The 26,820-nt window shown below is 44.3% G+C and overlaps 1 protein-coding gene across 4 annotated transcripts in view; it reads right to left on the bottom strand.

The window, feature by feature from the left end:
- Positions 1–26,820, bottom strand: part of LOC147019501 (transcription cofactor vestigial-like protein 4) — an 83,522-nt gene that overhangs the window by 14,179 nt on the left and 42,523 nt on the right. Inside the window, exons 1-4 of one of the 4 annotated variants that reach the window (XM_085894049.1) lie at positions 25,815–26,270; positions 24,342–24,555; positions 17,919–18,201; positions 6,026–6,317 (exon numbers count right to left, since the gene is read on the bottom strand). In XM_085894049.1, the coding sequence (XP_085750175.1) occupies positions 6,026–6,317; positions 17,919–18,201; positions 24,342–24,351 (585 nt within the window). In that variant the 5' untranslated portion in view covers positions 24,352–24,555; positions 25,815–26,270. Of the gene's footprint in view, positions 1–6,025; positions 6,318–17,918; positions 18,202–24,341; positions 24,556–25,228; positions 25,644–25,814; positions 26,271–26,820 lie in introns of those variants that run through there. The other 3 variants (XM_085894048.1, XM_085894050.1, XM_085894047.1) reach the window with 3 other exon arrangements.

Genomic DNA, 26,820 nt, shown 5'->3' with positions numbered 1-26,820 from the left:
ATTTTCAAACCTAAAAGGACTTCATGTGTACACAGATTCCGAGGGCCGTTTGCCTCTAAAATGGATTCCTCATGTGACTGACCTCTCGATGAAAGGACCGTTTAAGAAACTCATTAGTTTCCATCACTTCAGAGCTCCTCGCAAGTTGCACACAATCTTATTCTTCTTCTTTTTCTTCTCGCGCAAAAGTTAGCGATGGGAAAGGGAAAATAGGTAAAGAAAATAAACAAACAAAAGTCGAGGAGGTATGCTCAAACGGGGAAACTTATAATGTTCAGCAAAACTAAAATACAGTATGTGGTTCCAACCCTGACACAAATATTGGGGCTGGGTATTTAAACTGAAGCTGGATAAGATAACGTTGACCGTGGCTGTGTGGGAAAGGAAAAGGGTTGGGGGGGGGGGGTAGAAGGACATATTTAATCATCCAATGGTAACAGCAAGAAGGCCTGATCTTTCTCAAATGGTGGCACGAATTATTAAATAGTTTGCGAAAGACTACACAACCGTTTCATAGACAAACACGAGGGGCGACGAGATGGGGGTGGGGGGGGGATGGGCAGGACAAAGGGTCACTGTTGAGTTTTACGGAATGTACCATCAGCTGGGTTGGTCTGCCAGTATTCCCATATGAATCCCTGGCTGATGATGCGGCGAACCCAAGTTCAAAACCCATAAACCATGTAAGTGTTTGTCCTTCATCTCATAATGACCTCATATTGCATGCAAAAGTACAATGATGTCGACCAATGGTTTTGTCCTCAATTAAATGAAATAAACAAACATTTACAAAAGTCAAATGGACAACTGTTGTACAGGTAGCTCGACTGCATTTCCGAACAGTAGTGCTCTCACGATTCACCTAATTATGATGGCCTATAACCCGTTTTCATGTCCATTTTATTTTCTGGCAAATACGATAAAATGTGGGCAGATGGGGCGCTGTTTATTTCATGGCTTTTGGAAACCCAGTTTTCTTTTACTTTGAGGATTCAACTGACCAAGACATTCCACCTTACACGAGTACAAGAAAAAGGACATTCTACATGTGGACCAAAAACAAACAAGGATAACTCCTTTCTAAGTAACGCAATCAAATCGTTTGAGGTTTCATGAGGAACCAAGAACAGGCTTGCAACTCGCATGCAAATTTGGATTTTTTTTTTTTTTAACCTTTGGGGGTGGGTTACAATTAAAGATGAAAACTAGAGCAAAGTCGACGGCGCACCATCGTAAACCCCCACACTTCCCGCCTAAAACAGCTGAAAAATGGCAAAAAGTTCCACCAGGAATGACCCAACATCAAAAAAAAATTATTCTTGTTTTGACCCCTGTGACCATAAACCCCCACCATCTGGTACATGAACCCAGGGGTCAAATCTCCCCCCCCCCAAAAAAAAAAATCGTTAAATATTTCATGCACCTCCCAATGTTGATTGCAGATATAAAGTTTCATTTAAGAATGTTTAAAAGTGTGCCCTGAATTCGATATTTTGACCTTGTCCCAAAACCCAAGGGAGGCAGGGCCAAAAATGATACTGCCCTCACATCTTCATGCCATGCGGTGATCATAAAGACCAATTTCTGCACAACCGTTCAGGAGATTGCGTGGCGGATGGACGGACGGACAGTCGGATTACAATAATCCCCCATTTATTTATTCTTAAAGCATGGGGACAATAAAACCCCTTAACATCATCCAACAAAGCAATAAAGCAGAGAGAAGCACCTCCAATAAATCAAGAGTCAGACATGAAATGCACCTGATCAATGCCACAAAACTGTACTCCATCACACACAAACAGCAGCCATTGTGTCCAACCTCAAGCTGTGACTGGCTAACCAGAAGTTTGGCGTAAAATGCAGCAATTTGAACGCGTGCCCGACTTCATTGCACTTTCGACTTCGACTTCATAAGTGGCTGGAACTTCGTCTAAATGAGCAGATTTACCCGGTATTGCATGGGAAGAGAGGCATGAAGAAGTGAAATTGTTGCCAAAGAAAATTTGGAAATTGTAATACCCTCTGCCACCACTACCAGGTGGTGCTACATAATGCACATTTATGTAGAGAATTTACGGCCCTCCCCCTCCCACCCCTGCATGAAGTTTGTAACTTTAAAACATGTGACCATGTATAGAACACAGGCAAACGGAAGAGAAAGAGAGGGGAGAGAAAGAGAGGGGGTGAGAAAGAAAGAGACGGGGAGAGAAAGAAAGAGACGGGGAGAGAAAGAAAGAGACGGGGAGAGAAAGAAAGAGACGGGGAGAGAAAGAAAGAGACGGGGAGAGAAAGAAAGAGACGGGGAGAGAAAGAAAGAGACGGGGAGAGAAAGAAAGAGACGGGGAGAGAAAGAAAGAGACGGGGAGAGAAAGAAAGAGACGGGGAGAGAAAGAAAGAGACGGGGAGAGAAAGAAAGAGACGGGGAGAGAAAGAAAGAGACGGGGAGAGAAAGAAAGAGACGGGGACAGAAAGCAGAGACGGGGAGAGAAAGGTGAGACGGGGAGAGAAAGGAGAGACGGGGAGAGAAAGGAGAGACGGGGAGAGAAAGGAGAGACGGGGAAGGGAGAGACGGGGAAGGGAGAGACGGGGAAGGGAGAGACGGGGAAGGGAGAGACGGGGAAGGGAGAGACGGGGAAGGGAGGGACGGGGAAGGGAGAGACGGGGGAGGGAGAGACGGGGAAGGGAGAGACGGGGAAGGGAGAGACGGGGAAGGGAGAGACGGGGAAGGGAGAGACGGGGAAGGGAGAGACGGGGAAGGGAGAGACGGGGAAGGGAGAGACGGGGAAGGGAGAGACGGGGAAGGGAGAGACGGGGAAGGGAGAGACGGGGAAGGGAGAGACGGGGAAGGGAGAGACGGGGAAGGGAGAGGAGGATGAGATTGGGACCATACTCTGTGCAGAGCGTTGGTGCTGCCTAAGCAGTCTCCTTGGCCATTGGGCACAATCCTGGACGGGTCACCACTCTGACACAGTATACCAGCATGCTGGCCCTCATTTTGCCAACCTCAGAAGGATGACAGACTGAGTTAACCCCACCTGGTATTAATTCAACAGCAGAGTGGGATTTGAACTCAGGACCCTAGGATCCAAAGCCCACTACCATAAACATTAAGCCAACACCAGGGAGAGAGGGGGAGAGGGGAATGTTTGTCTTTTATAGATATAGATGAGATGGAGGTTGGGAAGGGGTTTAAGTTATTCTTGCAGTTTATATCTTCCTCATGGAGATGCTTGTGAAGGATTTATTACGTGGTCTCTCCCAGTAATTTATTGGAGTAGCTGAAAATAATCAGGAGCTCACATAACAATTACGACAACTTTATGTTGTATGACCACGAGTTGAAAGACGTGAATTTGACAGCGCTCGGTTGAGCACGTACATGTATGATGACGCAGTTCGGTTTTTCGGTTTTAACTGGTGGTGTGTGAAACGTAATTGAGTAACAGGTTCCATAATTATAGCTGTACAAACAACTTGAGTGCGTTTTGCAACTTGTTGTCATCCATGATAGTGGCCTCCAAGGTTTAAAGGATGCAAATCATGTCTAAAGGAAACAAAGGAGAGTAGATGGTTGCAAGATCGTTGCATTACCCCGTTACACAATCAAATGTATCCAAAATTGGTGAATGCGAGTGTAACGCTGCGTAACTCGGCCACACATTCTCAGCGTTATGAACGTGGTCATAACTCGATCGATTCCTTTTCTTATTAGCACGAGTCATCACGACAAGGAAGCTCCCTTGGAACGACAAACAGCAAATGGACCCAAATCCAAAAGAACACCACAATGTGTAGCATGCATCGTTATCCACCACTCTTTTTGAAAAATAGAAAGTTAAAAAAAAAAACCCGTTTGTAATCGGTTCCATCCATCTTTCCGTCATGCTGTCTCCTCCTAAACGGTTGTGCAGAATATCACCAAAAACTTCGTAGTTATGATCACCACATGGCACGAACGCGCAAGAGCGGCATCAACTTTGGCCACGCCCCATGGGGCGGTCAAAAAAGCAAAATAAAAAATCAATAAATACATAAATAAAAATGCAATGAATGGGAACATTTTACAACATTTTTTAAACAAAACCTTGCGGATACAAGCAACATTGGGAGACATGAACTATGTAACGATTTTTTGGATTTGACCCCCGGCTCATGTCCCCAAAGGGTGGGGACTTGGGGTCAAGGGGTGAAAAAAACAAAATTTTAACTCAAAATTTGATATTGGGTCATTTCCGATGGAAATGTTTGCCACCTTTCAATGTTGCTTTCGGTGGAAAGTGTGGGGAAACGGCTTCGCTCCAGTTTAATTATAAAAGACTTATTAGCAGGACAGTGGCCTGATGTCAAAAGTACATGAGCCACAGCTATGACAAATTGTCAGCAGTATCTTCTTCTTCTTCTTTCGGCTGCTCCCATTAGGGGTCGCCACGGCGGATCATCCGTATGATCCGCATAGTGATTTGGCACATGTTTTACGCCGGATGCCCTTCCTGACGCAACCCTGGTCGCCTCTTACGACACAGGGATATGGTTCACCTACTTTAACCGGGGTATACACCGGCCCAGTACACTGGTACTCACTTCGCCGACCTCGGAAGGATGACAGGCTGAGTCAACCCCCTGGTGTATTAATTCAGTGGCCCAACGGGGCTTGAACTCAGGACCTTTTGGATCCCAAGCCGCTGCCCTAACCACTGTGCCAACACCAGGCTTTTTTTTGTCAGCAGTATGACCACAGGATATACATACAGCATTACCAAAAATACAAGGACAGCAAGGAAATGTATCTGTGGGGTTACTAATTCACAACTGTTTATATCGTTGCTAAATTGGGGGTTGCTCCACCTCCGGTAGCGAGCACAGCACAGAGTATCCACCAACTTTACAGAGTGAAAATTTTTTGGAAGACATTACTTGTGGCGTTGCTTCATTCTACACATTTTGAGGTTCTTCTGGCTCAGTACATTCATAATATTGTCCCGCCTGTCCTGCTGTCAACACCTTTCATCTTGCATTGCCTCAGGAAATCACCCACAGTTGACTTGGGATGGCCCACTGTGGTGGAAATGTTGCATACCTCATTGCAGGTCAATACGCTCTTTACTTCAGGGCATCTTGACGGAAACACTACAATGGGAATTACCTGCCGCACACCTTTGTGAAGCACATGCTGCTTTCTTTGCAGGGTGGGATTAAATACTGCATCTAAAAGCAGGTTGGGATTGTTGATTAAAATTTTTGGTGTTCGGCCTCAGTATGTTTGGCCTAAAAGTGAGTGCGCAGTGTGTGCAAGATCGTGTTCGTCAAGGATTTTATCATGCATTGGCTGATGTTTATGACAATGAACAAAGATTTCATGAACCGGAAGCAGTAACGACATCACAATAAAAACAACAACAGCAGTCAGACGAGATTTTTGAACAGATTTGACCCATGAGACCTTCAGACCCAAGAAAGAAAGGAGGGTGCATCGATTCTATTCTATTACATTCCATCGGGACCGTACTCTGTGTAGAGCGTTGGTGCTGCCTAAGAAGTCTCCTTGGTTATTGGGCACAATCCTAGATGGGTCACCACTCCGACACAGGATACCAGCAGGCAGGCCCTCATTTTGCCGACCTCGGAAGGATGACAGGCAGAGTCAACCCCGCCTGGTATTAATTTAACAGCCAAGTGGAATTTGAACTCAGGATCCTCAGACCCCAAGCTCACCACCTTAACTATTAAGCCAACACCAGGCATGAGGGTGAAGGGGAAGCATCTGAAGGATCATTCAGAAGTAGGTTGGATAGAAACTTTTATCTCACCTTTGTATGAAGACTATAAAAGGAGCTGTCCTCTTTGGTAGAAGCGGCATGAGTCACTTAATGATGCACCTTCTTCAACAGAAAGATCTATGGTGTTGCCACAGCCTTGCCTTCATTACGAACGAGTCCAATTTTGCATGAATTTGTCGTCGGGCACACATGCACATCAGCACACAGTTCAAACGATGTACATCATCATGACAACTTATGAATACCTGTTGAAGAAGTCCTGCGGGGATACTCGAGCTGAGGAATGGTGGCACCAGGATGCTGCCATCACTCGCGCTGTGCAGAAATGCAGGGCTGGAGCGTGCGGCCTCAGCCGGGCATGCCGCGCTTACGTTTGGAGACGTGGCCAGTGCTGGACTCCGTGAGGAAGCAGTGGCGGACACACGGTATGCCAGGCCGGCTGGGTGCCGTGGCGGCAGTGAGGCACTGCGCACCAACAGATTGTGTCCTTGTGTGTTGTCCCACTTACTGATATAATCCACACTCGCAGATTTACTCCTACAAAACCGGATAAAAAAAAAGAGATCCATGTAAAACAAATTTTGAACCTGGCGTTGTGATGCATGGTATTCATTTCAAAGTCATAACAGCAGTTGCACCGATCACGGTGACCAGTGCTCTGGATACATCTGAGAGAACAACACCGAAGGTGAAAAATCAAAAACAAGACATGAAAGGAGTCGATATTTTACAGTTCAGAGCAATAGAACAGAGAAAACACATTGCATGTATATCTACCAACACTACTTTAATGGCCCCAAATATCTCCACATTCTTGTGGGGTCGGCCAAGGAAGGTTTTCGGCCAACATCTTTCACCATGTGACCGGCGAAGCCTTATATTGGACTGAAGGGGCTGGGAATTAGTAACTTGTTCAGGAATCCAGCGATGACTCAGCTACTCTTCGCGAAAGATATTGTGGGATCTTTGACGTCGACCAACTGATGCTAGCAGATGGGACGCACAGCGTAAGGTTTGTCTGAAGGGTAGTACACTCAGCGATACAACACCCTACATGCAAATCACCAACCCAACAGTTTATAGACAGGTTGGGGATCGACACCAGATGAGACGACACAAAGGTGAGTATGCTATATCCACAGCATGCTGTGTTGCAAAGATAACCTTTTGGAGCCCCGAAAAGGCCCCGTTCATGAAACAAAAATTGGTGATGTCGGGGCGCCCCGAGATGAACGTTAATTTGCTCTATGGAACGCACAACAAACCCGTGGCACATCCGATTTGGTCCACATTTCGAGGGATTGTCTGAGTGCCCTGAGATTATCAATTTTGTTGTACACGCACAAACGTTTGCTGAGGTGCCTCTTCACCGGAGTTTCTGGTGAAAGGTCCACCACTTGGTTTTTGCATTGTCTGCTATTTCATTTGCAAGATTTTCATTACTCATGCAGATATCACGTCGCGTCTTCAAGGTGCAATAATCACGGCAATCCAAAGCAAATTGTATTGCTTGGGATTGAGGATTCATTACCTGTGCCACCGAAGGTGGACGAAGGTTATATTTTCACCCCTGTTTGTCCGCGAGCAGAATAATCTCAAAAAGTTTGCGACAGATTCGGACAAAACTCGATGGACCGGTTGGGTGTGTGACAAGGAAGAATCGATTTGATTTTGGTGACGATGCGGATCCGAAGATTTTCTAAAATTTCATTCGTGATTCTAGTTGTGATTGAGAGATGGGGTTATGCATAGAGAGATGGATCATGATATTTCAAAAGGTTATGGATAAGGTTAGGACAAATCGAGTTGGACGAGTTGGTCGGGTGACAAGGATAAGCCGATTCGATTTTGTTTCAGGTTCGGATCCAGATCCGGCCTATCAGTGGGATACAAAATGTAAACTGTTCATCCTGGTGGAGGTAAGCTCCTTTCCTGATACGATGTTTAGGGTTCCGTACGAAGTCAAATTACCCACAAAACTGAAATAAAAGCATACGCCGAAGATGAGGTCATAGCGAGGTCACATCGCCGATTTCCAGCGTGCTACACATTTGGGTCACCTTTTCCTGCGTTCTATCGTCGCTCGCTGTTACAGCCAAAGACCATTTCGGAATACCTATTTTGAGGCGCCCCGAGATCACCTTTGTTCCGTAAACACAGCCGAAGTGGCCACAACTGACAAAACATCAAAGACGATGAAATCGGGCAGGAAGCTTTCAAGGACCACAAAAAAGATGAAAAACAACATATCCACCGGGACAGTTCACTGGAACCAAAAATACTCGACCCACAACGGGCCAGCATGCAATTGCGTGACAATCATGTGGAATGGAGTGACGTCAAACTGTTCTGATTAAAGTATCCACTTGCGATTAATAAGTGGGCTGAAGATGGCTCTCATAGCTTATTCCTTCTTGCTTTTCTTCTTTAATGCTCATGTAACGTGGTGCAACGTGTGGGATGAAAGAAACTTTAAGCATGAAAACAAAATTGGGGGGGGGGGGGTACTCGACCGAGGTCGCAGGAATTTGCGATTTGTTAAGGACGGTGGCAAAAACTCGCCTCCGACAAAGACCGTGGGATCTTTAATGACTACCAATGACCAGTGCTGAGAGACGGGCCCTCTGGCTTCGTGTCCCCCTGAGGGATGGTGTGCACAATGATGCCTTGCCATTCACACAAAACACCAGGATGACGGTTTAGAGCTGGGTATGGATTCGAACCCAGGGCGAGATAGCTCAAAGTTAAATGCATGTACCTCTGAGCTATCCTACCGGCGGAGCTCGACATAAAAATGGATTAATGCAACATTATTTTTTTTTCTTATGATGAAAAAAAGAAAAAGAAGATCAGAAGGAGGAAGTCGGAATTTTATTTTCTTTCTTGATCATGTTTCTGTTCCTTAATAAATAAGACATTTCTTTTCTCAGTTCACTTCAAAATACTTACATCACCGAGCACTTGCATAGATACGATGTGGGGTGATGGAGGAGGGGGTGAGGGGGGTGAGGGTAAGCTTAGGCCTAAGTCACATTTTCTCTACGGCGAGGATACGGCGGCCGGACGCCCTCTGAATTGACAGAAACGTGTGGCGGCCACAGAGTTTCTGAGGTGGCCTCAGGGTGGCCCTACGGCTATATTTTACAGGCTGTAGGGTTGCCGTGGAATTATAGCGCGGAGTTATAACTTTTCATTTCTACGTTCGCTGTAGCAATTCGACAAGCCAAAAAAAAAAAAAAAACCCACTCGTTTGCTGGTCGAACCCACATCCAAAAAAGAACCCACTCGTTTGGTCCGTCTGGCCGCACGTTTGCCTTAGGGCCCCTCTGCGGTCGCCTTGTGGGCACCTTGCGTCTGCCTTGAAATTTCTCTGGCCGCCGCAGGAACGCCCTAAGGTCACCGTGCGGCATCAAATCAGAGACCGTACGGCACCCCCACGTTTTTGGTCTCCACAACTTATAAATACGCCGCACGGCTACCCGAAAAATAAAAACATATGTGACTGCTACATTGTGTGACCGTGGAAATACTGCGGCCGCCATATAATGGCTAGTGGCCGTAGATTTTGGAGACCCCACGGCCGCCGTGGCAAATGTGACTTCGGCCTTAACACCCAAAGTCCCAATATCAGGTGCCATGGCAATTCATTGGTTCTATCGAAAACAAATTCAAAAGATTAAAAGTACACTCTTGTCAACTAACATCTCTTTAATCACCAGACTCGGAGGTGTAATGGTGAGAGCATCCGCTCAAAGTCTGAGAGGTTGGCGGTTTGAACCCTGGTTGAATCGGAAAAAAAAAAATAGTTTTTAATGACCGTGATACTTCCTTGCTTGCTTTATGCTCAGCATCAAAAAGGATACGGACAAAGAATCTTATGTTGGCAACCTTAGCAGACACTTGATAGGCCTAATGGCCGCCTTTTGTGTTGAAGTTTCTTGCACGAGAACTCATTATTATTATCATCAATGCAATCCCATTCTTTTACCCTCCAATTAGTACATATCAAATTATGCCAACTTTCTCGAGAGAAACTGCCATTAATTACAAGCAGCCTGTCCCTGTTGAATACACACAAAGATATGCTCCCTAAGCCTAACTACTAATTTTAGTGCCTACCTCATTGCACTCGCTCTCCCCACTACCAGTTTCCACCTGTCGTCAGGCCAAAGCCACCCAACAGAAAATGATGTCACCGAGATCAGATATCCTCTGCAGTGCCCTATATCCAAAAATAATCCTTTTTTTGTTTATTTTCATGAACAAAAGCATTAAATACCAGGATACGTATATTTTCTCTCACCTAAACACACCACACAAGCTAGCTGAATGTATGTTGCGGCCAGCCATCACCAGGGCGAAGCGTGCAGGGCTAATGGCAGTTCGGATTACCCTCTAATTATAGCCAAAGAGGGCAGAAGAGCAGATGAAGTAAAGGGAAGTAAAGTCTGGTGGATCAAATTCAGGCAGTTTGGGGCACCGGAGGCCAACCGTTGTCCCCCACACTCCCCGCCCCCAGCAGAAATTGGCTCACCGCAGTGGTAACAGTTCAATACAGGCTTTGAGGACCAGAAGAGCAAAATGACAAGTGGCCAAAGGCTCAAATTATAGTGAAGGGAAAACCTGCATGCTGTCGCTACACCTTGTGCGTTGCATCACAATTGATCAACACTTCTGCTTCTGACAACATTTATGGTTTGGACATCGTTGCAAAGAACGAGCGACAGCTCTGCCTCTCCACATTACAATATATACATACATACATACATATATATATATATATATATATATATATATATATATATATATATAATTTTATTATTATTTTTAACAGGATCACAGCCACACACACATCTGACAGACGAATACACAAGACACAACACAAGACTGTTAGACGAGACAAACACAGCCACCAATTCGTTGACCTTTTGCTCTTCTGGTCCTCGAAGCCTGTGTTGGACTGTTCCCACTGCAGTGGGTAAATCTCTCGGAGGGGGAGACAATGATTGGCCTACAGTACCCCCCAGTTCCTGGAAGCTTAGGGGAAGGACCGTCACTTCCCGGGGCACTCTGGGGACCAGCAACACGCCACAACAATGGTGCAACCTGTCTAATCACAATCGGTGGGAAATGTCCCAATGGATGCCAACTTATGGGGATAGTCTATGCTCTATCCTTTTAAATGCTCGACGCCAAGAAAAGAAACAAAGCAGCACGTACCATTTTTTAAAGTCTTTGGTCGGACTCGCCCGAGGTTTGAACCACCGACCTCCCAGACTAGGAGAGGACGCTCCAACCATTACACCTCCGATTCTGATGCATCTCTGGATTTAAAGTTTTGGCATGCAGATTAAAACATCACGTGCACGCCCACACATCACACAAGGTGCTTTAGGGTTGTGTCTCGATCATTTGAAAGCACAGTGAATGTTAAGCATATCGGAGTTTTTCCAAGTGTTCCCCAGATACGAGCATTTGCCCCGGTGTAGTAATGCATCAATGCCAGAAGTGTAGAAATCCTGAGCAGACCATTTCAGGAAATAGGCTTTGACGTCATCGCTTTAAAAACTCGATGCCACCCAGAAGCAATGGAAATCATATGTTGATGTATCTGGACTATTGGGGGTTTCGGTTGAGAACTTCCCATCCCAAATGTATTGTAATCGCAGAGTTTAGATTTTTTTTTTTTAAAGGAAATCCACCCCTCATCCTCCCCCATAATTGTTGCTTCATCAAATTCCAGGTGGAAACGAATGATGGCTTCCAGAGTTCCAATACCGGTTCCAAAGTCCATTGGAATATCGCGACACATTTCGGCCGTTGGTCCAAAAGCACTTGTTCAGCACGCGGAACGTTTGCTGACAATCACAATGCTGGTGCACGGGAGGACGTTGATTTCCCATTAACGATTCACCTTGACTTTTCATGCGTTCATTTCATGCGACTCGAACATGCTTTTGCACGAGGCACGTATCACGTCCCATACATTCGAGCTGCGTTGACGTCTTCTTTCACCACAAACCTCATTACACAATGGCATCCTCCAGAACGTGACACCCTTCAGTGACGCCTCCCAAATACCCAGGACGTTTTGCACGGCTTTGACATGACCGTGGAGTTGGCAGAAGCTGCCACTACAGCTCCGACTTTCGATGAAATGCCATTATTTTATAATTACCGTACATAGAAAAATAGAAATAATGAATAGGACAACAACAATGAACCCCTCCTACTCCCCCACCCTTGTTGAACGGCTCGTTCTTCACTCTTCACTTTAGCCTGCCTCAGATTCATGTTTGTTAACGTCGATGCAGTGGATCATTTTCGTTCGCATAGCTTCCAAGGAAAGAAAGCTCACATTGTTCCCAGGCTGGCCAGGCAGTGGACTCAGCTGGGCCTCGTTGCCGAGGTAACGATGGATAAGGCAGCCTGCATGCCATAGCAAAACAGGAGGGAGGGGGAAAAAAAAAAAAAAAGAAAAAAAAAAAAGAGGAAGACAAATGGAAACACTGCAGTGCAAAATTGTGGCAACTGGCTGGTTGTGCGCCGACTGCATTGCATGTGGAATTCACTCGCATTGCACAACATTGCGTATGGAAGTTTCACAATGCATTTTAAAACTTGATGGCATTTCCTGCTTTTCTTCCCCTGGAAAGATAGTTGCAATTTGTTTCATGACGATCGTGGTAATTGAAGACGTGAAATCCCATTGCAGGTCCTTTCGACGACACCTGGATTTCATTCACACACAGTAAAGTGGTGATCATTTCATTCAAGCAGACTCGGTGGCGTAGTGGTTGGAGCGTCCGCTCTGGGTCTGGGAGGTCCAAGGTCATACCAAAGATTTTTTTTTCTTTTTTTTAGATCCTCGTGGAGGATCTCTAAGTCTTACGTTGTTGTTCTTCATCTTCTTCTTGCGGATTTTTTTGTTTCACAGCCTACAGTTTTCATCGAAACTTCCTGAAACTTGGCATACATATGTAGAAATACCCTGCGCAGACAGGAACCATCTCAGATTTTGAAAATTCCTCCAAGAAAAAAAAAGTTACGACGTCAAAATATCTCCGCTAATGGAAATCGGCGAAAAAATTATCTCTGAAACTAGGCAAGCTTTTCGAATTATGTTTGCGGGAATCAAACAGGGCGTTAGCAGAGAAGATGAATTACCGCACATATGATACATCACATCAATTTTTATGACATCATTCTTATTTTTTGACATTTTTTGTTTCACAACCCAGAGTTTTCATCGGATCTTCGTGAAACTTGCCATGTATATGCAGAAAGCCCACATGCAGGCAGTAACCATCTCAGATTTTGGAAATTCTTTCGAGAAAAAAAAGTTGACATCATAATATCGCCGCTAATGGAAATCGCCTATACCATTATATCCGAAACTAGCTTGTTTCACAGCCTACAGTTTTCATTGAAACTTCCTGAAACTTGGCATATATATGTAAAAATACCCTGCACAGACAGTAACCATCTCCGATTTTGGAAATTCTTCCGAGAAAAAAAGTTAGCGTCATAATATCGCTGCTAATGGAAATCGCATATACCATTATATCCGAAACTAGCTTGTTTCACAGCATACAGTTTTCATCGAAACTTCCTGAAACTTGGCGTATATATACATGTAAAAATTCCCTGCGCAGACAGTAACCATCTCAGATTTTGAAAATTCCTCCTAGAAAAAAAAGTTATGACGTCAAAATATCTCCGCTAATGGAAATCGCCTAAAAAATTATCTCTGAAACGAGGCAAGCTTTTTGAATTCTGTTTGCGGGAATTGAACAGGGGCATTAGAAGAGATGAATTACCGCATTATTACTATGACGTCATGTCAATTTTTATGACGTCATTCCTATTTTTTGACATTTTTTTTTTCACAACCCAGAGTTTTCATCGGATATTCGTGAAACTTGCCATGTATTTGCAGAAAGCCCACGTGCAGGCAGTAACCATCTCAGATTTTGGAAATTCTTCCGAGAAAAAAAAGTTGACGTCATAATATCGCCGCTAATGGAAATCGCCTGGACCATTATCTCTGAAACTAGGCAAGCTGTTTGAATTTTGTTTGTGGGAATCAAGCACAGATAATTTATCGCAAACCTGATACATCACAATGTCATATTCGTTTTTATGACGTCATAATTAAGAGGATGAGGATCTTAGGTCATCCGAGCTTGTTTACATGGTATGTGCCGCTTCCTCGCTTGACGGTCAGGATTTAAAAAAAAGGATGGAGCACAGACAGCAAACAACCAGTTGGCAACCATTGCACAGGCCTGATGATCCGAATGGCCTTCTCCTGCGTTGAAGTTCCTTGTAAGGAAACTCCATTCGATCATTTGTTTATCAAAGTGAATAAACAGCGAAATGACTGTCAAAAACCAATGGAATGGAGAACAATTATTATCTTCCATTCTTTAAAAACACCGACCATTTTTTACCTTTGGAAACAAGCCAGAAACGTACGAGTTGTTTCACAGAACACCCACATGACATCATGGAGCGGTACATTAACTCCACTAAAAATAAATATAATGATAATAATAATAATAATAATAATAATAATAATAATAATCACACATTATATATATTTCTCGATAGATATATAACCTTGCTTCAATGAATAAGATTTTTAAAGCAGCAATTAGCTTAGCCTTCTGGAGCTGCACGTCGGTTGGATATGCAACAACAAACTTCAAAGAGACTTCCTTCAAAAAAAATAAATAATAATACGATGAGAAACGGAATACGTAGGCCACCAAATGCAGGGGTGAGGACATAAAAATAGAGCCTGGATGCTTAATAAGTTCAAGATGGGGGGAGGTAGGAATAAAAACAAGAGCATTAGCACTCGTCTGATAAATTGTCTCGCAGGCGGTATGAGTAGTTAGATCTATGTGCTGACTCGCGGCCAAAAGCATGTTATTACATGCGTGTTAATGCCAACAAAAATTATGGAAATAAATAAATAAATAAATAAATAAATAAAACAGTTGCATTTTTTACAACATGCAACATCAGTACAACTTTTGGTAATGTATAATGTCAAGTTACAACAGTTGAACAAACTATGTATTTACACGACTTTGTGGTTATAATATTGTGGATGGAATGAACAGGACGTTCGTTGATCGAGGTATGGTAACCGCCATGGGAAGAAAGGGGCTGACAAGTATGGCCTGGTGGAACGTACACCCACCTCCAAGCTGTCTAGCCTGGGTTTGAATCCCGACCCAGCTATAAACTGTCATCCCGGTATTTCACAGCCAGGGTGATTCATCAATGTGTGCGCCGTCCCTCGGATGGACGTTAAACGGGAACCCCCGTCTGTCGGCATTCGTTGGTGGACGTTAAAGATCTCCACGGTGTCCGAGAAAAGTAGGTGAGCTACCGCCAGCACCTTGAACAAATTACAAACTCCTGCCCAAACCAGCAGAGGACATTGCATCAGTGGCACAGCCACTTCCTCGGCCAATGATGCTGCCCCACAACCTCGTGCTGAATGCAAACAAAGATGAAGAATGAGAAGCGGATGTTTTGGGCCTTAAGCATTCAGAGCAAAAATTTAAGGAATGAAGGGTTAATGCTCGAAACCTCAGCTTCTCCTGGCTTCCCACGTCGGTGAGCATACCTCGACAAACGTCCTGTTCATTCCTTCCAAATTGTTCTACCACTCCACCAAGACAGACTAGTTCTTCATTTCACTGCGTGGTTAACAAACAGAGTTTTTTTTTTATTGACAATACCCTTATGGAGCTTTGTGATGTGATCTGGTAAAGATTTGCGTCGGATGTCATTCAAATAATTTATCTTGGAGATTTTAACGATGGCCGACAATTCGATTGGATGAAGCAAAATTTTGTAAACCAAACAGACAAGTGACACGGTGACATCACAATGCAGAACAAAATCGGGGACAATCGTGAATATGCACTTTTTCTCCGTTTTGGCTCACCTACAAATCACTTGAGGGCCGAGTCAAAAATAAATAAATAAATAAATAAATAACAACTTGAGCCGTCGCAGGGACCACGCCCATGTGTTACCGCATAATGCTCGGCCCCTGTAATGGCCTCGATGGGTGATCATTACATCACCACCACAAAGAGGGCTCTCGGCCGTTTAACGCAACTATCATATGCACGCAAAACACGAGGGAGAGATTTTGCAACCGTTCACCACACATTTTGGAACCAAAGTTTATCATGCAAGCTCTGCCAAGGCTGCCTTGAGGCCAACCTTCAGATAAACAAAAGTGCCAAAGTATAGATATTGCTGCAAAAAAAAAGGCACTTTCAAAGCGATGCCAGCGTTTCCTGCCGATTAAACGCACAAATCCCAGCCAAGCCCGAACCAATGCTCAGATACGAGTACGACGTTCTTCGAGGCAAAGCAGATGCACTCCAGATGAAGTGGTTAGTCAAACCAAGTGCAGCTCTTTGAAAAATCGAAAAAAAAAATAATAAAAACCCTCATCTTATCACCATCGGCAACCAATCATGGAATTGTGTCTTACCAAAACAAGCATGACGTTCTTCCAACAACACCAACACAAATAATAATAATAATAAATTTTTTCTCGCACTGATATGAAAGGATATTACCTCCACCACCCCAAGGTGCATGGAGGTTGTGTTTTCACCCACGTCTGTCTGTCTCTGTGAGCAGGATATCTCAAAAGGTCGTGCATGGATTCAGATGAAACTTGGTGGACATGTTCGGGGCGTGATGAGCACTAATTGATTAGATTTTGGTGAAGATCCCGATCCGGATACTCCAATTTTTTTTCAAGCGATTCTTCACCATTGAGACACAGGACCAAAAATGATACAAAGCATGAGATCTCAAAAAAGCAAAAAGAAGACAAGACCAAGGAGATGACATTTTGGTTAAGGTCTGGATGCAGATCCAGCCCATCAGTGAGTTACAAAACACAAACCGTTCAGCCTGGCAGAGGTATGCACTCCACCGAGGGCCGCTCACTTCTAGCGTGCAATGATGTTTGGAAGAAAGGGACAAAAGTTAAAATCACTGCCGGTTAACAAACCAGGTGAATTAAAAAAATAAATATTTAAGTTGGTGGGACTAAAGTCATAAAGGTTCCATCGCACCAAAGAATACCTTCGCACACCTGAGCTCCTAACCACATACAAAGCTTTCATCCACAACCTGATGGAGTACTGCTCTCCCCTCTGGGCTGGTGATCCCGCCTCACACCCAGCTCGGCTTCACGCTGTGGAAACCAAGGCATTTAGGATCATTGGTATCTCCCGCAACGAAGCCGAGTGTTTGGGTTTCTCACTAGAGGCAGGCCGGTGGTCTTTGTCTTCTCGTCTCCTCTCCGGCCTTGCCCCTCCCCTCCTCCCCTGCTCTGTCTGTGCTCTGCCCCCCCCCCCATATTTCCACAGGATACTCAAGGTCCACCAAAAGCAAGAATTCCTCTTTTTTTTTCCCACCTCTGGAACAAACTCCCATACTCCCTTCAATCCTACTCTTTCCTCCAGGTTTTCAAAACAGTTGTTCACCACCATCTCATATCTTCTACCATCCAAAACATTGATGTTTTCTACCCCTGTTAATCCACCCCAAGCCTACCTCCTTCAAAATTCCCCATTTTTCCTTCCTGAAATTCCCTATAGTGTCCATCTTGTTTACCCCATCCCTCTTCCTTCCACAGATCTCCTAATGTCTCCGTTCTCCCATGTTTTGCGCTTCCCTTTCCCACCCATCTTGTCTCCTGCTCCCTCTATTACATGTTCTGCGTGTTAGCTCTTGTATGAGCCTCGGCAATGTAGACAAAAATATAAATAAAAATAATACCAGAGATCGTATCAAAATTCTCGACGTCAGATTTCCCATTGGTATCCTTCTCCCAAGAACGATGTGGTTCGATACGAGTCTCCGTCACGTGTGTAACATCCACAACAGATTGTAAAAAAAATAAAAAATAATTAAAAAAAAGGTTAAAATCCACTCCCGTGAAAGTCAGGCTTGACGAGCATGTTCATGAATGAACCACTGCTGCAAGTATATTTGCAAGAATGCATTTTGATGAAATGTTCAGGACATACTTTGTATCAACTGCATACAAATCGCTGCACGTGAGGATAAATAAAATACACTTACAAGTTGAGAGGCGTGAGGCGACAGGCTTTAGAGGCAGGGTCGTCTTCTTCCTCGCTGTCGGTTGAGCACTGCGTGCCGTCTCCAGCAACACTCACAAACTTACGCTTCCCTGGGCTGGGAGGGAGGCACAGAGGTGGCTGAGCGGGGTTGGTCATCGGCGCTGTGTCAGTGAGAAGAGTCGTCATTTTGCCCGAAGTCGTGAGGGCCAGCGGAACATCATTTGTGGCGATGCTGTGCGATCGTACGATTCCCAGGCCATTGTGTAGACCACCTCCCATTGTGACTATGGAATAGGGTGAGAGGGAGGATTACATCGAAGTTAATACAAGGGTGAGAGCGACAACTCGGCCAAAAAATAATAATAATAATAATGTGGTGACAAAATCCTTGCCGCAAAACTTCAAGGTGTTATTTGCGTTGCAGCTGAATAGAAACGTGTGTAGCAGTTGCGGTGCTCCGAGCCTGGACCATCGTGTTGCACGACACATGGTTCAGATTGCTTAACATACAGATTTGCCAAAGGGCAGGCAGCCTGACGCTGTGGGGGATATCACAGTGCAGGGCTTTGACACAAACTATAAAAATTTAAATTAAGAAAAAAAAACAACAAAAAAAATCATAAAATACATCCATCTCTCGATGAGGGAACTCAGGAGATGGACTAGAAATGACATGCTGCTTGCTTTAGGGGTCACGGTGGAAAAGCTCTCAACACCGAAGCTTTTTGGACAATCTCAAGGAACACCGGTCGAGATTCCTGCTGGAGGGTAAACAGGTTCGGCTGTGAGAGCTGTAACCCGAAAAGGAAGCATTTCGAAGGTACCGCTACGAGGACACGTGCGCACGACGTGGGGAGATTGATCACTTCTCACTTCGATACAATGTGGAGTTCAGATTGATAATTATTCATCAACCAAACGTATCACCGGTGCAATTTGTACCACTATAATGAAGGCCCCCATTGTGACTGCTTGAAACAAGTTATTTACGCAGCAAATGTCCTGTCGTCACAGATGCTTGGTATTCTGCCATCACTCAAGCCTTCGCCATATAATCACACAATTGCTGTGAGCTCGGCTATGCTCCGCAGGGTGCTGTTAATCCAGCAAAAAACAAAAAAAAACTTTTTTGTTAAGGCAACCAACTGCCACTCGCACACCATCTGGAACTAGCAACTCCCACCTCCGAACAAGGACCCGTAAGAGATGCCTTCCACCCACAGTTTCTGCCACTAATCAGTTCTTCCATCTCTTTCATCTGCAGCTTGCCTTGTTGAACCAAGTACCTGATGTTTTCGTTTTCCCTGAAAGTATAACACCCCTAAACAATCACCGATGCACCATCCCCAGAGCTTTGCTACAATTTAGATAGATGGGTCCCCCAACTAGCACGCGGAGGATACTACGCCGGTTCCCTTGAACGCATTGCACCGCCGATAGCTCGAGAGACAAACCGACATCCTCGAGAAGGCAAACTCTGTTTAATTTTGTGCTTTCACTTTGCACAATGTAGGACTCCTGTACGATCTCTGCATGGTCTGAACCAGACACACCGTCCGGACACGTAACCGTGCGTGACTCGACATGCCATACTTGTATGCCCCTCTCTGCTGCTCCCTCATTACTCTTATGCACAACCTCACCACAAAAGGTGCAGTCACGCCGGTGCGACGGGGAAAAGCTTCCTGCCGGTACATTTAGACTCGCAAGTGATTTGCTTTATTTCAAAGCTTGACGAGACGTCTTTGTGATACACGTGGATATAATTCCATCCATAAAAAGAACAAACAACACATGGACCAAGGAGTATTCAAATTTCTTGCTCACCAAAGTGGTCCATTGGTCATTGTGTGGTAGTCACATCTGCCACTGAAAGTGGACAGAGGTTATGGTATCACCCCTGTCTGTGAGCAGGACATCTCAAAAAGTTATTGATGGATTTGGAAGAAACTTGGTGGACAGGTTGGAGGTGCTACAAGGATGAATTCATTTGTTTTGGTGAAGATCCCTATCTGGATAGTAGAATTTTAAAAAATATTTCAAGTTATTCTTTACCATTGAGAGATGGGGCCAAAAACGATATGTAGCATGATATCTCAAAAACATGTTGATGAATGATGACAAAACTTGGTGGATAAGACAGGTAGGTGACAAGAACAAGCCCATTAGATGTTGGTTCAGGTCCGGATCCAGATTCGGCCTATCAGTGGGATACAAAACGTAACCTGTTCAGCCTGGCGGAGGTACGCGCTCCACCGAGTGCTGTTCTTATCCCCCTATCCTATCTGTATAGCCATACTTGTTATCCTGCCTGTGTTTGGCGTGCCCAATTCCACATCCTTTGTATGCCTGCTCTCCCATCTGCTCCAATGGTGGTGTCTCGGCCTCTCACCCATCCATTGTTCAGCTCTTCCATCACGAGCCTCGATCTCTGTACATAGTGAAGCAAAGAATAATTATTTGCAAAAACGTAGTGCATCCAAAATAAATTAAACAAATGGTACAACTGTCATTTGATAAGCACCGTACGTAAAACTTTGTGTGCCCAACCTGCCGTAGGAGGAGGAGGGAGTAAGGAGTAAGATGAGGGAGTAGGAAGGAAGATGAGGGAGAAGGGAGGAGGGAGGAGGGAGGAGGAAGGAGGAGGTGAAGTAGAAGGAGAAGAAGGAGAAGGAGAAGAAGAAACATCCCAAAGTATTTGACTACCTCAAGGTTGAACTTTTGAATCCGGACTGCATACCACATCGTTAACAGTTCGTGTTGACGCATACTGTTGCAAGAATAGCGCATGGTGGAAGGCACGAGAATTTTGCTCAAAGCTCATTGGTTTTTCCTGCAATCGTGCGGACATCAGGACAACCCTGCTACGTGTGGAATGTCATGGCCAGCATCGTAAAAGTGCTCAAGGATGTTAAAATGCAACTTCAGACACCAAATCATATGGCCACAATGACAACAGGTTGATGTCAAGATCATCATATCCAACCAAGGATATAAATCGAGCGAGGCTCCGATTATGAAGTACAAACGATATTTCACCTTCGAAATAGGATCACATGGACAGCCCGGACAAAAAAAAAAAAAAAAACAACAAAACAAAGCCCATGTAGCCTTTGGCTTGGGCTGTTACGTATTAGTAAAATCCAAGGTTGCAATATTGAGTTCCAGCTGGGAGTGATGATGGCAAGCAGATTTGAGGGTAGTCATCAGAAAGCACTCGAGTGCTTCGTCTTGTCAAGTACACAGAGGAGGCCGGCCTCGATACGACTGCGATTTCAGGCACGCTCGACTTTGATGTTCTTCCAACGGCACGACATTGCACCGCTTACATCCTCACACCACTCAAGGTTACCATTTCACGACGATGCACGTTATTATCCCAACCTGGGAGAGAACCATTCAATATTTTTCAAACTTCATCTTTTTACGATACTCTTTCAACGACCAACTTTTAAAGCTTTCAACACCGAATGACAAGAATGGATGAAAAACCAAATAATTGTGCAGAGAGGACCGATGTGTTCACACACAAAAGAATGCGATACACAATGAACTTGAACGATGAATGAAAATTTTAATAAGTACCGCAATGAGAACCTGTTTAAACTCTCCGAAGGAATTGGATTTTCAGAACCTTGCTGAATGAGGATTTTAGTTCAGGTATCCTGTGTTTAACGCAAAGGTGAATGGACGCTAATAAACCCTCAACACCTTTCCCAATTACAACATGCCCTGGAAGAAGTATGGACTTTTTGTGAAAAATCTTATGAATCTACATACTCATACCCATTAAATCACTTGGACCCAATATTGAGTACCATAAAAGCACTCGGAGATTAAACTCAGAAGTAGACCATCCTCCCTCCCCTCCTCCCTGACCATGACCCCGAGTTATACATGGAGAGGGAGCCCACATTGTGCCACTGTATGCGACAATAAAAATAAATCCATCTTACAGATTATAAATAAAACGTTCAGGAGCTAAACAGGAGCATGCGTGGAATGCTCAAAACTTTCTATGAATGACATGCTCAGAAATCGGGTGATATTGCACTGACCACTCGCTCAGGACGACGGGGCACGGACCACTCGCTCAGGACGAAGTATCGCAGTACCACTAATCGGCTGCGGGGTGCTTGGCAAGTGGCTTAAGCACTTAAGCAAGCACTCCAATTAAATGGTTGATAAGGAATGACTGGCCAGACTATGGCTGCATACCACATAGGATCCCTTTAACCTTAAAGCCAGTCTTCACCGGGCACGCAGCAATTAATGAAATAAAATAAATTCGTTCAAATAATGACTATCCATAAAAGAGTTGCTGCTTAATGTAGAACAACCCTGGAGACATCGCAAAGTTAAATCGCCCATGAAATAAACATTGCAGATAATCCGCCATCTCGCCTGCTCGTCTGTGCATGCGTCACGTGTAACATCGGTTCATGGTCCGCACAAACGTTATAACTTTTTTTTAAAACATCCATTTTTCACCAGATTTGCTTTAATTCCCCGCAGAGCACCTCATTAAACCTCCAAAAATATATAGACACAGATCTGGCAGACGCTATGGATAGGCCGTCCCTTTGGGGGACAGGTCCTGAAGTCTCGCAGTGAATGCATTAAATCATACAGCTCAATGAAGCTGGTTAATTTTGGCACATTCCTAAATTGTTTGTTCACTCAACATAATTCTCCAAACAGAAGAAAAAGATAAGTTTAATGCTTTGGAAATTACACATTCTCTTGTATGTATGGAGGAAGGAACATAGCCCTGATTGCTCAAAGTAAATAGCTATATCGGCTTAGTTATAAGACTCATAATTTCTATAAATTATGAGATTTCACAACAGATTTTGACACTTGCTTCGTCCGGATGATATCCGATCCTAAAAATCAAAATCATATTTCAACGATAAACTTTAATTGGTCCGTGAGAGTAGATCGTAGAAAATCGCATCATACAATGCATGAAATCGCTCCAAGCTCATAATTTGAAAACTATAGTGCTTAACAAAGCGATGTATACAGCGAATTCGTAATTATGATGATCAGGCGTTCGATAACATGAGTATGGAAAGTGAAAAAGAATAAATAAATAACTATCAAGAAATTGTTGCGGCCTGTTCCAAGTCGATGATGATAGGAGGAGGAGGAGGAGGAGGAGGAGGAGGAGGAGGAGGAGGAGGAGGAGGAGGAGGAGGAGGAGGAAAAAAAAAAACCATACATAGCGTTTGGTTGAGCAGGCCAAAACATATAGCGGCTTCAGACCCCAGAGAAGTTATCCAGAATACACCTTCAGACCCCAAAGAGCAAGGTGGCAGAGGACGTACCAGAAAAAAGATATAATTAAATAAGGCCGTTAATTATCTTCAAAAGGGGTATTTTAATGAACCCAAAAGACACAATTTTCAATTGTGCACTCCCTTGGAGCTTTCTTCGTATGCACGCAAAGTTTCAGGCTGCTAGGTTTTCTGGTTTTGGAGTTATGGAGAGGATGGACGCACGCACGCACACACGCACACGCACGCTAAATCTGGTTTTTAATCAAACTTGTACACCCACTCACGACAGGAGCGGTCGGGAGGGTCATGTTATTATCATCTCTGGGGTATATAGCTTACAGTAGATCTTACGACCTTAGGTTACAGTAACAAAATAATAACAACGCTCATGATATTAATGTTATTACAAAACAATATTAATACAGACAAGAGCGAAAAATGCTTTGTCATACATGACCCCTACAGTTCCCAATAAATGTTCGTTTATTTGGGCTGCATATAATGGCGCGTTCGGTGCCGTAAAGAATAAAAACTGGAAGGGCACTGGGAAGAGCGCATACCTCAAGCCCGTAATGCCTGCTCCACGAGAACATATCTGGCCCAATACATTTTTGAAAAATCATGCTGTATAATTGTTTTTGGCCCTTTCAATGGTGAGGAATCGCTTTAAAAATTAAATAATTCTCGTATCCAGATCCAGAGACGGATCTTCACCAAAATTGAATCCATTTTTCCTCGTCACACACCCATGTCCACCAAGTTTCATCCGAATCCGTTGACAACTTTTTGAGATATCGTGCCATATATCGTTTTTGGCCCCATCTCTCAATGGCAAAGAATCACTTAAAAAATTCCAGTAGTCAGATCAGGATCCGGATCCTGATCTTCATCAAAATCAATTCAGTTCATCCTTGTCACACACCCAACCTGCCCACCAAATTTCATCTGGATCCATCCATCCACAACTTTTTGAGATATCTGCACACAGAGACACAGACATGCATCAGACAGACAGACAGACAGAGAGGGGTGAAAACATAACCTCCTTGACCTTCGGTCAGAGTTAATAAACCGTTGTACATGAATGAAGCAAAAATATGCGTACAGCTTATGTTCAGATATAATAAATTGTGGTTATATACCTGGGATCATTCCAATTGCACTTGGCAATGGACGAACACCCAGGCCAGAGGCCGGAGGCCTGCCGATCTGTGCAGCTTCATGCAATGGCTGCGCATGGTTTTATTAGGGTGGAGTCAGACCAGCCGTCCAGCCAATGGGTGTTAAGCAGTGGAGTGGAGAGGAGTCAGGGCAGCTGAACACTGACCCATGTGTAATATGTGATATTTTCTAGATCTAAAAAAAAAAGAAAAAAAGGACATAACCCTGTGAAAAATTGATGAAATGACCTGAAACTCTCACATCTTCTGTAACTTATCAGATGGATTGTACAGATGGAGAGCAAACCTGTAGTCCCCTCCGGTGAAATCATTCAGGGACTAATAAATAGATGAACCCACGAAACCTGGAGGACTTAAAACCAGTCTCATGCAGCAAGCAGGAAGCATCTCTGCCTGAATCATCTGGCGGTCCTCGATCGAGGGTAACACGGCATTGTACAGGTACACGTAAAAGGTATTGAAAACGACAAGAAGCGAACGAACAGTTACCGTGGTACACATGGGCAATATATCCCAAAACCAGGAATACACTTCCTGCGAGATTAAAAAAAGAAAACAAATTGTTGGAGCAAACAAAGATCACAAGTCAGTCCTGGAGTAATATGAACGACCAGAGTTCAAACACAGCAAGAACATATATCTGACTCAACAGTGGGACTTGTGTCAAACAGTTGTGAGAGAAGCTAACATTGCTCTCCAAATCATGAATGAACAAACAAAGGAGATGAGATCAAATCAAGCAATTAAAAATAAATAAATAATCCAACTCTGGTCACATTCCTGCACTTTTACAGCAATAACATCTTCCCCATGGGTTGGCAGCACGGCATGGATGTACGCACACTCACCTCGAAGCTGTCTAGTCAGGGTTCGAATACCGGCCAAGCTATGAACTGTCACTCCGGTGTTTCACAGGTAGTGAGATTCAGCAATGGAGTGTGCCATCGCTGGGATGGACGTTAAATTGGGCGTCCCTGTCTGCCGGAATTAGTTGCAGTGGACGTTAAAGATCCCACCGTGCCCTTCGTAAAGCCGATAGACGAGGTATCGACGGCATCATGGCCAAGTTACAAATTCCTGCCGCGACTACTGCTGGGAAGGTAACGTCAAAACACCCGGCATAACTCTTGGCAAAAAAAGTGCTTCGGCAACCCCGACGCTCTGCAACAAGAGTATGGTACATCAGTTTCGGAATTTTGCCGACAGACCCAAGTCCTGCACCTGTGGAAATGAATGGCCGAAATTAAATCCATCACCAAAAAAAAACAAAAAAAAAAACAAACAAGCCACTTCAGGTAACAAGTCCCTCAAAAAGAACATGTGGATGATTTCAGTCGGAGGGCGTTCGAACATGGCAACTCCACCGAGCAAGTATTGTGGAGGGTGCTTTTCCTGTTCAAAGCAAACAAATATTCAGGAGTGGCATCACGTTACCTGGATAGCGCAGCAACGCGAGTCGATTGTTGTTTAGCTTGTCAAGAAATGTCAAGATGTCCATCACCACTGTTGTGGGGGAGGGGGAGGGAAGGGGGTAAGGGTGAGGGTGAGGGTGAATGTCGTCTGAGCTCAGATGGGATTCAGAAGAGCCCTTTTCTGAAACTCGGATTGCCAATGCAGAAGCCAACGTGCAGAGAGGCCGTTTTCGTGATGGGTGCAAGCAAAAAAAAATCAACGTTCCTTCTTCTTCTGCTGCTGCTGCTGCTGCTTCTTTGATGTAATTTTTCTTTGCTTTCCTCTTTGCCCACCATTAAACGAAAGAAAGTTCAGAAAGAAGTAGCAAAAGTAAAGAAACAAGAACATTCAAAGACTCCGTTGCGTATATTATATCTTGAACAATTTTATGCCACGAGCTTTCGGCGATCCTTTGACAGTCGTAGAGCGAAGCCAGAAGGGGGTTCCAAACAGCATGACTTGAATGTTGCGGATTGGCTGAGAGCAGTGCGTTCACTCACAAGCCTAAAAGAGGACACCGTAAAGATGGAGGGGAATATTTCATCCAGAGTAAAACTGTTCAGGGGAAGAGTAATGCGGGAAAAAAAAAATTAAAAAAAACAAACTTCTAAACATATTCTTCCAAAGGAAATTCAAGGTAGAAATTAATCTTAGATAAGTCTATCCAAACAGTTTGATCAAGGTTATCCTTAAGGGTGAAACGGAGAGGAGTGGGATGGGTTAATGACTACCAAAGGGGCTGGAGCAGTGGTTGAAGCATCAGGAGAGTGCAAGATAGGGTGCCCCCCCCCCCATTTTCTGGGGGACACCTTTTCTCAGCTCTTCCTGGGAATTCGTTTCAGGATTCCAGGCATGCCAGATAATTCCAGCACCCGGGTCATAGTATCTAGGTAACTCAAGCTCACCCTTGCCAAAAAAATCAAAATCTAGACCCGTGCACCGTTCGTAAAACACCGAGCCATCAAAGCTGCCCGAGAGACCAATGTCG

Source organism: Eptatretus burgeri, chromosome 9, assembly GCF_056783735.1.
Source record: "Eptatretus burgeri isolate ZD-2024b chromosome 9, Ebu_testis_v1, whole genome shotgun sequence".
Taxonomy (NCBI): Eukaryota; Metazoa; Chordata; class Myxini; order Myxiniformes; family Myxinidae; genus Eptatretus; species Eptatretus burgeri.
Note: the sequence above shows the minus strand (reverse complement) of the source record. Positions and strands in the feature narration are given on the sequence as shown.